Source organism: Chanodichthys erythropterus, chromosome 10, assembly GCF_024489055.1.
Source record: "Chanodichthys erythropterus isolate Z2021 chromosome 10, ASM2448905v1, whole genome shotgun sequence".
NCBI lineage: Eukaryota > Metazoa > Chordata > Actinopteri > Cypriniformes > Xenocyprididae > Chanodichthys > Chanodichthys erythropterus.
In genome coordinates, this window is record NC_090230.1 from 38,851,934 (window position 1) to 38,865,923 (window position 13,990).

Genomic DNA, 13,990 nt, shown 5'->3' on the forward strand with positions numbered 1-13,990 from the left:
AAGAGAATGATAATAATATAGATGATAAATAGATGTAAAAAAAAAGCTATGTAATGTAAATAGGTCTAAGAAAGAAAAGAACAGTGCCAAATCAGTATGCAAATAATCATCATTTGATTTTGACTAGCAAACATTCTATCATTGTAAGTCACTGGGAGATTTTTAAGCTTTAAATGTTAAAATTCTTAAAAGTAAAAAGTTTTTTAAAATGTTTATAAAAAAATAAAAATATGTTGCATTGTGAATTGTGGAGAACATAGTTTGAATTAGAGCTAAATTAGTTACTCATCTCGCACTGTCCAAAAAAAGAAAAAAAGAGAAACAAGATTTGCATAATGTACTCACCCACTGGGAACAAGGCACCACACTGGCCAGCGCCATGGCGATAGGTAACTCCCCCTGGTCCCCCATCATTGTAACAAGTTCCACAAGCCTCTCAAAGCGATCGGCCAGAGCAGTCTCTGCCAGCGTGTCAAACTCAGTCCCCTGCTGCAGGATCTTAGTGAGGACCTCCATGAAAGTAGCCCTGGTCTGAAGGTCCTTATGATAGCCCAGCCCTGCGAGAGAGCAGCAGACGCATAAAGATTGATCATATGTGTGAGAAAGTGCTTACTCTATGCTATCAGAGATATGTCACAAAAAGTCTTTTTATGTCAGGTAGATTATATTAAGCAAGAACATAAAAGCCTAAATTCAAATAATTATGTATTATGTAATGAGTAAATGATGACAGAATTTTAATTTTTGGGTGAACTAACCCTTTAACTAAAGATTAACATTTTTATTTATGACAGTTTTAAAAGGGTATAATCAAAAAAATAAAATGAAATATAAAATAAATTAAAAAAATAAAGTCAAACAGTCAAATAAAATAAAAGGAAAATAAAATAAGGTTAGTTTAGTGGTTAATGAAATGAAAGTCCCACCAATGGAGTGCATAAGACCGCTGTCCACATTGGCATTAAGCAGGTTGGACATGGCCAAGACAGTGCAGTGCCGTAAAGACGCCAATCGCCTGGACATCCCCCGCTTGCGTCCGACCACCTGCTGACCCTCGTCCTCCACCTCACTGCAGTCGTTCAGCAGGTTCATGAACAGAGTAAAGTACCTGCGGAGGACAGCAGGGGGCAGAGTAAAGTACAAACCCCATGGAGGGACAATATAAGGTGAAGGGTTTGATATAGCTTGAGTCTTACTTTAGGAAAAGCTGAGATTTGGCCTCCATCAGTTCCACACCGTCCCCCTCCTCTGGCTGGAGTGGCAACCCAGCCAGAAGAGAGACCACCGCTTCCATACTCGCCTGATCCAGATCCCTGTCGATCAAAAGTAAGTAAATTTTATTTAAACATAGCAGATCTATCCCAAGTGCTTAACAGAGTAGGGAAATATAAAATGAAATAAAACTGAAGTAAAACCAAACAAAAAAGAATAATAATAAGAAAATATTAAAAAGCCAGGGAGTAGAGATATGTTTTTAATTTTGATTTAAAAATGGTAATCGAAGGTGCAAGGCAGATGTCCAAAGGCAATTGGTTCCATAGACGGGGCGGCAATGGAAAAAGCTCCCTTAGTTTTTAGACAGGAACGTGGAATAGATAATAGAGCCCTGTCTGAAGATCTTAAAAGTCTGGAGGATGACAGAGGTGTAAGAAACCAGAGATCAGAGCAAAAATAATTTAAACCACTAAAAGTCATGTTTCAATTTGTGCTAATCTTACATTGTTAATCAAGGTTTCTCGAACCAAAAGTCCAATGGAGGTTGTTTTTTGTTGGGTAAACTAACAAACATAATGCTGTCTGAAAGAAAATCCTGTGTTCATGAGGGAGATACCTGGTGAGGCATTTGACATCATCATCAGCGGCTTGGTTGGATGTTCCCATCACCCAGTCTGTTAGATACTCCACCATCTTATTCCTGAGACAAACAAATCCGATGCATCTCCAGAGCAGGAATAAAACATGCCAGATAATCTGACAATTGAATAAATTTGTACCTGAACTTCATCTCTTGGCAGAAAGAGAGGTCATCTCTGCGCTCCATCATGAGCTCTACCAGCTGGCACAGTTTGGTTTTAATCTGGATGGCATGAACCATGTTGCCAAGAATACGCACATACCTGCCAACATACACACAAATACAGTTTAAGCACACAGGAATCAACAATAAGGATAACAGATAAGGTTTTGTCAAAATTGCAAGAAAAAAATAGGGTAGAAATTACAAAGGTTTCCCTTGTATGCCATCATTGTCCAGTAAAAATGTATATTAATTTTTGTAGTCTTGGTGTTTCCTGTATAATTATAATAACAGAACATAACATTTTCAGATATTTTTGTTTCACTTTTTTAAAAGAAAGCTTATCATTGGATTTATGATTTATGATTTTTTTGATTGATTTAAAAAAAATCAATTATTATAAATAAAAAATAAATAAAATTATGAATTATTTTAATTTAAATTAATTTAAATAATTATTTTATTACATACAGTACCATTTAAAAGCTGCTGCCATCAAAGGAATAAATTAAAATTTTAAAATAAAAAAAAAAGTTCTTTTAAATTGTAATAATATTTCACAATATGAACCATGTTGAACGATGGTCAATATGAACGATGAGTTGAATCAACTGAATCAACAATTTTGTCCTCAAAGTTGAGGCTTCCGGTGTGAGAGGACGCTGGCGCGATGTGGTTGCCGCTTCTCTACCAGAAATATAAATTGACATAGAAATAGACTTTGTCAAACAATCGATTGCAGGATTAGCTGTTTTTATTGTTTGGACTGAAATGGCGACTATGATTTACTGAACCTTGTGCGATCAGATCTGACTCCCAACTCACCTGGATTAACCTGTTGGCAACATGCTGTTTCAATGTTTTTCAGTTATATTTTTTATTGTAATTTTAATTGGAGCTTACGGCAAGAAATATCTCGAACACCTGGACTTTACTATGGTAAAATATCTTCCAGCTGAACTGTTAAACTTTCAGCACTGTCTACCTCCTTCTACCTGTGTTTTGCAAACGTTGCGATCACTGCATCTTCTCCGCCGACCCAAATATGTTCATCGGGGATCCCGCCGGAGTATTCATACAGGTGGTACTGGAGTAAATGCAGTTTGGTCGGAGAGACGCTTGGATCGCCGTCACAAAACGGCCCGTGGAGTTTGTTCTGCTAATCTCTCCTATCCTCATAAATCTACTGCCCTGAATGGAGGTGTCCATCTTGAGGAAATCAGGTTTGCACACTTGAACACTCGCTCTATAAACAATAAATCGGCTTCTATCTGTGACATTATTGTGGACAAGAATTTGGATTTTCTTTGTCTCTGTGAAACGTGGCATCAGCCAAATGACTATTTGAATCTCAATATGTGTGTTTTACCAGGCTATACTTATATTGATCAACCACGAATCACTGGTAAAGGTGGCAGTCTTGCTGTTATTTATAGATCTGATGTCTCTGTCACTGAAGTTACATTGCCTTGCTTTTCTTCATTTGAATGTTTGGCATTCAAATTGAATTCACCAATTCTTGTCTTAAATATCTACCGCTCTCCGAAACGCAACCCTGCATTTTTCTCTGAACTTAGTGAGCTTTTGACACTTGTCAGTGCAAATTGTTCAGCTATTGTTCTAACTGGTGATTTTAATATTCATATGGACAATCAAAATTGTAATAATACTGTTTGTTTTATGGAAACATTAGAGTGTTTTAATCTCACTCAATATGTCAACTTTCCAACACATAAGTATGATCTGGTTTGTGCTACAGGTGTGACTATTGACCAGCTTGAGTGTACTGATGTATCATGTATAAGTGACCACAAATTTATTACTTTTACTGTGTTTCCTCCTTCTCCGCAAAAAACCAAGGAGCATGTAATCTGCTTTAGAAAAATTACAGACATTGACCTAGATGCTTTTATACATACTATTGGTGAACTACCAGTTGTGACTTGCATTGACCAATATAATGCTGTCTTCTCATCTATTCTGGATGAGTTTGCCCCTGTGAAGAAACGTGTTGTCTCTTTTAAGAGGCCTTCTCCATGGTATACACCTGAGCTACGTAAGCTTAAGGCGGCTGGGAGGCAGTTGGAGCGACAGTATAGGAAATCTAGCTTAACAGTTCACAAGCTTATGTATGATCAGCATCAGATGGAATATCACAACTCTCTAAAAATTACAAAAATGTAAATGTAAATGAGTCTCAAAAAAATGAGTTTCATTCAACAATCATTAGTAGTGGGGCTTCTAATCCACGAGTATTGTTTAATACAATTAATAATCTAACCCAACCAATTACTAGGGTTAATCACCTCTCCACAGAGCAATGCAATGATTTTCTTAAGTATTTCTTGTGTAAAATTGAGAACATTTATAATACTATTGCATCTGTCTCTACTTCAGCTGAGCTATTAGATCTGCATCCTCTTATTTCCCCTCCTTTGCTTTCAAGTTTTACTGCTGTTAGTTCTGACGTCATTTCAAAATTGGTTTTGTCAATGAATTCTTCATTTTCCTTACTTGATCCGCTTCCAACTACAGTTTTGAAAAATTGCTTGCCAGCTATTGTTTCTCATATTAATGTGATTGTTAACACTTCACTTACTTTAGGGATTGTTCCCCCAGCACTTAAAGTAGCAGCATTCAAACCAGTTCTTAAAAAATCTGGGAGTGATACTACCGACATTATTATTAATATTACTGTTTTACTGTATTTTTGAGTCTTAGTTCTTAAGAGACTTACCACAATCAACCACCCCTTTAAGAGAATGACCTTCACAGTAAAGATGACACTAACAAGCAAGTATATGACTTACCTGACCAGGTTGAGCATCATGGTCTCAATGCTGGCTTGACCCAGATGCTCTGAGCTTCCTTCCGTATGGTTGTCCAGTAGATTCTTCATGATGGCGATGGTCTGCTCCACAAACTGCGTATTGGTCTCATTAATTGGCACCTAAACATATGAGCACAGTGACACAAGTACCAATGACGTTTGATATTGTTGACGTCCAACCTGCTCCAAAAAATATTACCACAATTAAGCTGTCTCACCGGCCCCTGGGCATCAAAAAATCGGCTGATGCTGTTCTTGAGTTTGTTGAACAGCATAGGGTAGAGTGCTGGACTGAGCTCCAGCCCCACCAGGTCTTTGACGTTAGTGCGGATCTGATGGCCCTTCTCATGACTGCACACCATCAGCGACAGAAGGCGGTCCAGGAACCTACTCAGAGGCGTCTCTGGGCTCCCCTCACATGAGGCCATGGACACCATGGAGCTCTTGCGATCGTTCAGTGTGCCCATGGGAGGACTATAGGTGGCCAGAGCAGACGTGTTCCTCTGCTGCAAACACACGCCACCCAACGCACACAGGAAGCCAGTCATATTGATCCATTCCTGAGGGATGAGACACAGGATTTAGGAGCTTATAAATGTAAACAGACAACTTTTTGTCATGTCATGTTTTTTAAGTCATAATTTATTTGATCTTTTTAAATACCTTTTCCTAGTTTGTAGCATTAAAAAGGGATAGTTGTTTTTCCAAAAATGTGAGTGTGAGTGTAAGTTTTTTTTTTCTTCAGAATTTTAATGCAGATTATATTATATTATATTATATTATATTATATTATATTATATTATATTATATTATATTATATTATATTATATTATATTATATTATATTATATTATATTATATTATAAATGAAATTGTACATTAAAATTCTTGAATCTCACTCTCAACTCTTTGGAAAAACAACTATTCCTAAAATTTTTCATCAATATAAATTAGGAAAAGGTATTTTAAGAGATCCAATAAATTATGTACTCTGTATTTTATAATTAAAAGGGAATGATTTTTAAAACATTTTTTTCTTTACAAATTAAGCTAATGGACAGAAGTGTACCCTAAATTAAAGAATCACACATATGTAGACAACATTTTATCTTCTGCATGTGCTTTATTTAGTGTAGGTGCATCTGACCTGACCGTCTTCCAGTTTTGTTTTTGGGTGGCTTAAGATTAATTTGGTTGCATGTTCCCATTTAGCATGTGTCTCTTCCCAGGCCTGAAATGACCAAACAGCAGTTAAATTCTGTCATCCATGTTATCTTTGGTTGATTTTTTTATGCAGAAAAACTGAAAAAGCACACAAGCACTGAACTGTGAAATCCAACCACATGGAAAACAAATCAAGTTTTACATATGCTAAAAGAACAATGACGTTAAATACTACAATAGCTCACAATCAGAACAATGCAAATGTGCTCGCCAAAGAACCAGAATGACCCTACTACTGTCCAATGGTATTAAATGCATAAATGTGTGACCTCTGACCTCTGTGTTTCCTGGGGTGGGCAGCTCAATCCTCCGCAGCAAAGCCATCACTCTCTTCTGCAGAGCTGAACGACCTAGAAAAATCAGAAAGATCTCATAGACTTTGCTGCCCCCTATTGACACCAGCACCAAATCTCAATAAAACTAAGGTGTCTGTCTGAATCCGTGCATTCAAACTAGTATATCACCAGACAGACCTGTAATCATCATGTTACTGACAGATGCAAACTCCATGAACGTGTTGTAATTTGGCAGAAGGGACTGCACAGGGATGTCTTCTGCACTGCAGCGATGGTCTGCTTCCTCACACAAGTAACGGAAACAGGACATGGCCACCAGAACTGCCTCCATGTCTGGACTCCACAGGAACATGTAGAGACAGACCTCCAGCTTGGTCTGGGCCTGCCGGCAGATGGCGATGTTGCTGCCTGCTGTGGCCCGATCCTGTAGGAGAAAAACAACAGAGGTTAAGAAACCTGATATTAAAATGCTACCTCCATACATATGCCAGTTTTATAACCTTGCTAACACAAGTAAGCATGTAGTCAATTAACTTAAATGAAAAATTTGTATAGTGATAATATATTAAAATGTATTTAATCTTCTATTAACCCCAAAAAAATGACTTAAATTGTTACTATTAGCTACAATGCTATTTTTTAAAAAATACTATGTTAAATAGTATGCACTATATAATAAATATTTAAATATTATAGTAAATATCTTGACCATTTTGCTTGTATAATCAACTGGCATTCATTTTATATCACAACTATCTACTTTTGTATAAATTTCCTGGTCAATATCCTGGTTCTTTTGATACATGGGAAGGTCAGGTTGAGTACACTGAATTGTGGGATACGTTACTCTATGCAGTTTAGTTTGGTTGTATGTATATTTCACATTTTGGCAAATAAATTAATGATGATGAGTATGATGATGATGATGATAATAATAATATAAATATAGATAATTTATATTAATATCCATTTTCAATATTACATCAGGCAGTGTAGTTTGGTAAAATCCTTCACATTTTAGCAAATAAAATAATAATAAATATAAAAAAGCAAATAAAATAAATTATAATTTATATTTATTTTCAATATTTACATTTTATTTGTACTGCACAAAAACCAGTTCAGAATATAAAAACAAGACAAAAAGTGGAAGATTAAATAAAGGAAAAAGGAAATTAAGGTTTCTTCAGACAATATCCAGATAATGTAGTCAAAGGTATACACATAATTTACCCATGATGCCTTCTGTGCAGGTGAGAGTGCCGACTCACCTTGTTCCTGAGGAGAAATTTGTTTCTGCAGATAAGAATCTCTCGCAGCCACTTCAGAATCTCAGTGCTGTTGATCAGCTGATGACCAAACAGATTCCTACAGATGTAGAACAGCACCTGAGAACTGGACCAACAACAAATACACAATCAGATGGGCAGAGTTTCATTTCTGTCAGCACCAATTAAGTGGAGTCGAGAACACAGAGGAGCTACCTGATGTCCCAGAAAGTTTCCATAGGAGCGTCTGGGTTCCACAGCTCAATGCTTTCAGGCTGATGCAGAACCAAAAGAGCCTAATATAGAGATAGATTATAACCAATAACTCACACAAAGGCTAACTAAACTGGTGACACCAGATAAAGAAAGAGATACAATGATCTCCTCACCTCCATGGCCTCCAGGGAAATATCTACCATGTTAGCAAGAGGCACAAGCTGCACCAGGCCTATGATGAGTTCTGTCGTACTGCTGTGGACCTCCAGACCCTGTTTACCTGGGTTCTGATCCACGAACACACAAAAGTGACATTAATTGTACAGCAGAGCATCTTTATAAGTATCACACTGAAGTCAGAGAGAGGTAAACCTCCTTACTCACATGTAGCATCAATTTGGGATCTGCATGGATGAGTTTCACCAAAGCCAAGAGCAGATACTTATGACTCCTGGTGTCTAGATCAGTGGTTTTCTCTTTAAACTTCAGACTGCTCATTTTCTCTTTAAACGTCAAACTCTGAGGGGAAGACAAGAGAGGAAAAAAAGTAAATATATCTAATATATTTTATATGTTATATTATATTATATTATATTATATTATATTATATTATATTATATATATATATATATATATATATATATATATATATATATATATATATATATATATTTTATACACACATACTTATGTAAACATATATACACAAGTACGTGTGTGTGTGTGTGTGTGTGTGTGTGTGTAATAAATGCAAAATTATGTAAAATAAGTAGTTTTACTTAATTTGTGTATGTATCATATGCTATTCATAAACTGAATTTAATATATTTATCGGCCCCTTTCTTATTTAATGTATATGTATTATTTGCATTTATTTTTTCCCTGTGATTTTTTTTATCTCTCTCAAGTCCTTATGAAATGTAATTTTCAACTAAAACAGATTTTAAAATTAAAGGTGCCCTAGAATTAAAAAATTGAATTTATCTTGGCATAGTTGAATAACAAGAGTTCAGTACATGGAAATGACATACAGTGAGTCTCAAACACTGTTGTTTCCTTCTTATATAAATCTCATTTGTTTAAAAGACCTCCAAAGAACTACGAATCTCAACATAACGTTACGTAACAGTCGGGATCATTAATATGTACGCCCCCAATATTTGCATATGCCAGCTCATGTTCAAGCATTAGACAAGGGCAGGGCATCTGGATGTGCACATCTGAATCATCAGACTAGGTAAGCAAGCAAGAACAATAGCGAAAAATGGCAGATGGAGCAATAATAACTGACATGATCCATGATAACATGATATTTTTAGTGATATTTGTAAATTGTCTTTCTAAATGTTTTGTTAGCATGTTGCTAATGTACTGTTAAATGTGGTTAAAGTTACCATCGTTTATTACTGTATTCACGGAGACTGACGTTATTTTCGTTTTTTAAACACTTGCAGTCTGTATAATTCATAAACACAACTTCATTCTTTATAAATCTCTCCAACAGTGTGTAATGTTAGCTTTAGCCACGGAGCATAGCCTCAAACTCATTCAGAATCAAATGTAAACATCCAAATAAATACTATACTTACACGATTAGACATGCTGCATGACGAACACTTTGTAAAGAACAATTTTGAGGGTCATATTAGCTGTGTGAAGTTTGTTTATGCTGTTTAAGGCAAGCGCGAGCTCCATGGGCGGGGAGCGTGAGCATTTAAAGTGACCGCAGCCTAAATCGGCTCATATTTAATGATGCCCCAAAAAAGGCAGTTAAAAAAATTAATAAAAAAAATCTATGGGGTATTTTGAGCTGAAACTTCACTGACACATTCAGGGGACACCTTAGACTTATATTACATCTTTTAAAAAGACGTTCTATGGCACCTTTAAAAAACTTCTGTATTAATTTCTCAGATGACACAGTATATAGCATACTGTATGCTGTTTCACATACTAAGTCTAAAATAGTAGGCTGTATGCAGTAAACTGTGCAAGTATTATATTCCAAACGTCAGCCCAAGACAGCTAGCAGGACACTAGAGGCGGCTATCTCATATCAGACAAGTTTTGCGGGCGTCTCACCGGGGTCATACGGAGGGGGGCGTGACTGCTGCAGCCCTGCACGGCTCTCCCCAGAGTCTCAGCAAACATGAGCCGCAGCTCTCCCGAGTAACAGTACACGGTATCGATTTTTGGCCACCAGTCCAGCGGGGACTAGAACAAGACAGAAGACACACAGAGGACATTTGGACACCCTGGGAATAAATCAGACATCCTATCTCTATAAGGGTGAACTAAGGACACCAGGAGCTCTTACATTAGTGATGATTCGGTGGAGAGAATTCACCAGCACAAAATGAAAGGTAGGAGGCGAGGATGGGGCCAGACACACCTTACAGAAAAAGAAAGAGATTTGGTGCATGTTCTTGGGACAGTGCATAAATTTAACAAAACCTTACAGGTTTCATTATTCTCTGTATATCCAGATAACAAATTTAAATTAATTAATGAATTAATAGCGAAATATACAACTATTCTTAAGTATATCCAACCTTACCTTAATACATGCAGTATGTAAATATAGCAAATCTCAAATCATTGATTGTTGTATAAAAATATAAACTACATTATCGGCCAGCGATAAAGTTGGTTATATAATACATCCTACTTTATCACACAGCTATACAGGCTGTATATATATTACATCTAACTTTCTCCACATATATACAGTACACTCACATAAAGCGATACATACTATATAGCAAATCTTAACTGCCTGATTTTTTTATTTCGCTGCAAAATATAACAATATTATTGCCTAGCTTTTTATATAAAGTTGGTTATATAAATATGTCCAACTTTATCAGTATACATACAGTATAACTGTGTAGGGCGATATATACTAAATAGCATATCTCTGCTTGATTTTTTGTATCGTCTCAAAATGTAAACTATATTATCGCTCTAATCTGCTAAATATAATTATAAGGCAAAAAGGTTTTAAGAAATTATATAAACATTAACATCATGATTTTCTGTAATGCTGCTTTGAAACAATGTGTATTGTGAAAAGTGCTATATAAATTCATTTGAATTTGACCTGACTTATCCACACACCTTAAACTGCTGATTGTTGTGCGGGTTGATTCGGAAACAGGAGACAAAGCAGTCAATCATTAAGTCCATGTCTGCACTCTGGCTTCCTGCGCCTCTGGAAAATGGCTTAGCTGGGTTAAACAGCAACGCCTGGAGACAAAGAGACAGCCATCAATGAAGACGACAGCATCAACAAAAAACATTCAGACAACATTTAAGCCGCTGGGAGTCACCACACTTAGGTTTCTGTGTTCGTCACTTCTGTAATCTGACAAGTTGAGCTGTGGTGTTTATATGGGTGATGGAGGTTTACGTCCTGCCAGCGACATTTCCTAAACTCCATTCCCCTTCTTATAGCTCAAGCCTGCTGTATCATATTTAATATGCAAATTTCTAAGGCCTCCCTTGTCAGGTCATGGTACACATTTTTTTTGCTGTGAAATCTTTAATGTTTTTTATAAAGTAAATGTAAGAATAACTTTTATATTGTTAGTAATATTTCAATACAAACTCATCTCATCTTACTTTCAGCCATATAAATATCACCAACTGCACCAAATTGCATATTTTTGCTCAGTTTGGACCTATGAATGTAATTAAGGTGTTTTTTTCTCCTTGAGTATGAGCTCCATATCCTCCTATATCCTGTTATATGTGCCATAAATGCCTGATGTATCAAATAGGATATTCAACAAAAGCACATGCAAACTATTTTTTTAATATTTATTTTTATAAAGATTTAATAAACTACTCCATTTCTAAAACTTCAATTTTTCAGACTTTATTTCATATGTCAAGCTTTACAGAGTTAAAGGGATAGTTCACCCAAAAAAAAATGTACTCACACTCAGGTTGTTCCAAACCTGTATACATTTATTTCTTCTGCTGAAAACAAAGGAAGATGTTTTGATCTGAGCAGTTCTGGGGCACCATTGACTTCCATAATATATTTTTTCTACTATGGAGGTCATTCATTGGTGCCCCAAAGCAGCCTGGTTACAAACTTTCTTCAAAATATTTTGCTTTGTGTTCAACACAACAAAGAAATATATACAGGTTTGGAACAACTTGAGGGTGAGTAAATGATTACAGAATTTTCATTTTTGGGTGAACTATCCCTTTAATCATTCCCTTGACTATCCAAACCAACCCAAAAACTAAAATATAAAAGGCCTAAACTCTACATGACAACCATATTTGTCCATACCTTCAGATCCATGACGATGGATTGCACCAGCAGGAAGATAACGGAGTGATCCTCCCAGCTAACATACGTGGACGCCTTGCACAGTTTAACACAGGCGATGGCCGCGCTCTCCGTCAGCTGCTTGCTTCCCCCGTGACCAGTCAAGGCTTTCCGTAGATTCTCCAAAAACAGTTTCTACAGGGAGAAAAACACCACCACATGAATACACATACCAATCAGTTTAGGAGGAATCTAATTATAGTTACAAGTCTAATATTAATTTAACAGAGTATGACCGTCAAACTATTTATCAACTATAAACTATAAGGATGTAGTTGTCTAGGTTGAGCATGTGTGTGTAAAAATGTGCCATTTAAATAAAAATAAATAAATACATAACCAAAATCATTTAAAAGGTGACAAAATTAGCTTTACACAATATTTACTTCATTTTTTACATTTATTTTACAAAATAATAAAATGTAGTTGCCTATTTAATCTGTTTATCAGTGGGTATTATAATTTAAGTACAATAAAAATCAAGAGGTGATCTTCACAAGTACATGTTTGTTTATGCTTGCCTTGTTGTCTTTAGAGTCATCTGACGTGTCTCTGGACATGTCTTGTGTGATGTCAGGACAGAGGATGAGGAGGATGATCTGCAGAGGCCAAACGGCTGCCTTCCTCTTCGTACTTTCGGCAAAACTATCCACCAGATCAAACAGCTTCTCAGCACAGTCTAAAAGACACACACATCAGATTCATGTATCGTCTCCAAAGCATACTGATATGGTACAGTTAAAGTGAGGTTTTCAGTGGACGCACCAGCCATGTCCGCCTGAGGCCTCTGGTACAGCCTGGTGAATTCATCAGGATAGTTCTCCACCCAATTCCAGAAAGCCTACAAATCCAATCGATTTTTTTTTAACACACACTACAGATGCACTGAGACAGGACAACACTATTTGGCTGCAGGGTGAATTTCATACAAAAAAAAAATCCATCAAATTATAAAAACCACAGAATATAAAAGTAACATTTAAAGGTGCAGTAAGTGGTTTCTGAGAAACAATATTTGAAATAAATCCAAACAAACACCTCTCCCTTCATTGCTCCTCCCCTAAAATGCACAAACACACAAAGCAAGAGTGGTTGTCTCTTCTCTTTATCATAGCTGAAACGAAGCAAAATTATGCTTTGCTAAAAATAAAGCCAGAGAGAGCTTTTCTTATATTAACAAGCTCTTGCCTGATCATAACCCTTCTTTTTCCAGTGATATTCCTCTGACTTTTTGTAACCCTTATCTCAGCAATCTCTCTTTCTACAGTCTTTCTTCAAATCTCTCTCTCACTCAATCTCTCTCCTCTCATCATGAGTGGATAGGCTCCCTAATGCTGATGGGCTACAAGTCTTTTTCTGCTCTGTCTGATCCACTTTCAACAGCGTTTCTCAGAAACCGCTTTCTGCACCTTTAAATCTATAAATGTGAGAAATGCGTCATGTCAGGTGACTTTGCAGTTGGGAGTAGTAGTTTGGACTATAATAATATTAATAATAATCCATGAATTATAATAATGCTCTTTGTATTTTTTTAATATTTATATTGTTATTAAGGCAATAAAAAGCAATTCTTTAATATATAATAATAATAATAAAAAAAAAAATTAAATAATCATTATATTGTTGTAAGAGCCACATAGCTGCAATGTGTTTTTATATATTAAAGGCAATATATAATTTTTGCCACTAAAGGGTCCTTATTCAAAACAAAGGTGTAACTTGATGATGCCGTGAATGAGCGTGGAATCATGGGAGTTGTCGTCTTCAGCTCCACAGTTGATGGAAAGCAACATATTGT

General features: G+C 36.1%; 1 protein-coding gene across 8 annotated transcripts in view; it reads right to left on the reverse strand.

Moving 5' to 3' along the window:
- The window catches only part of nf1b (neurofibromin 1b), a 67,500-nt gene that overhangs the window by 45,128 nt on the left and 8,382 nt on the right, over positions 1-13,990 (reverse strand). For all 8 annotated transcript variants that reach the window (XM_067397657.1, XM_067397653.1, XM_067397651.1 and 5 more), the window contains exons 7-26: positions 12,958-13,033; positions 12,714-12,871; positions 12,154-12,327; positions 10,968-11,096; positions 10,168-10,242; positions 9,933-10,064; positions 8,235-8,369; positions 8,024-8,137; positions 7,851-7,930; positions 7,638-7,761; positions 6,544-6,790; positions 6,347-6,420; positions 5,994-6,077; positions 5,066-5,407; positions 4,828-4,967; positions 1,995-2,117; positions 1,832-1,915; positions 1,197-1,313; positions 927-1,108; positions 346-557 (exon numbers count right to left, since the gene is read on the reverse strand). In XM_067397657.1, the coding sequence (XP_067253758.1) occupies positions 346-557; positions 927-1,108; positions 1,197-1,313; positions 1,832-1,915; positions 1,995-2,117; positions 4,828-4,967; positions 5,066-5,407; positions 5,994-6,077; positions 6,347-6,420; positions 6,544-6,790; positions 7,638-7,761; positions 7,851-7,930; positions 8,024-8,137; positions 8,235-8,369; positions 9,933-10,064; positions 10,168-10,242; positions 10,968-11,096; positions 12,154-12,327; positions 12,714-12,871; positions 12,958-13,033 (2,802 nt within the window). The remainder of the gene's footprint in view (positions 1-345; positions 558-926; positions 1,109-1,196; positions 1,314-1,831; positions 1,916-1,994; positions 2,118-4,827; positions 4,968-5,065; positions 5,408-5,993; positions 6,078-6,346; positions 6,421-6,543; positions 6,791-7,637; positions 7,762-7,850; positions 7,931-8,023; positions 8,138-8,234; positions 8,370-9,932; positions 10,065-10,167; positions 10,243-10,967; positions 11,097-12,153; positions 12,328-12,713; positions 12,872-12,957; positions 13,034-13,990) is intronic.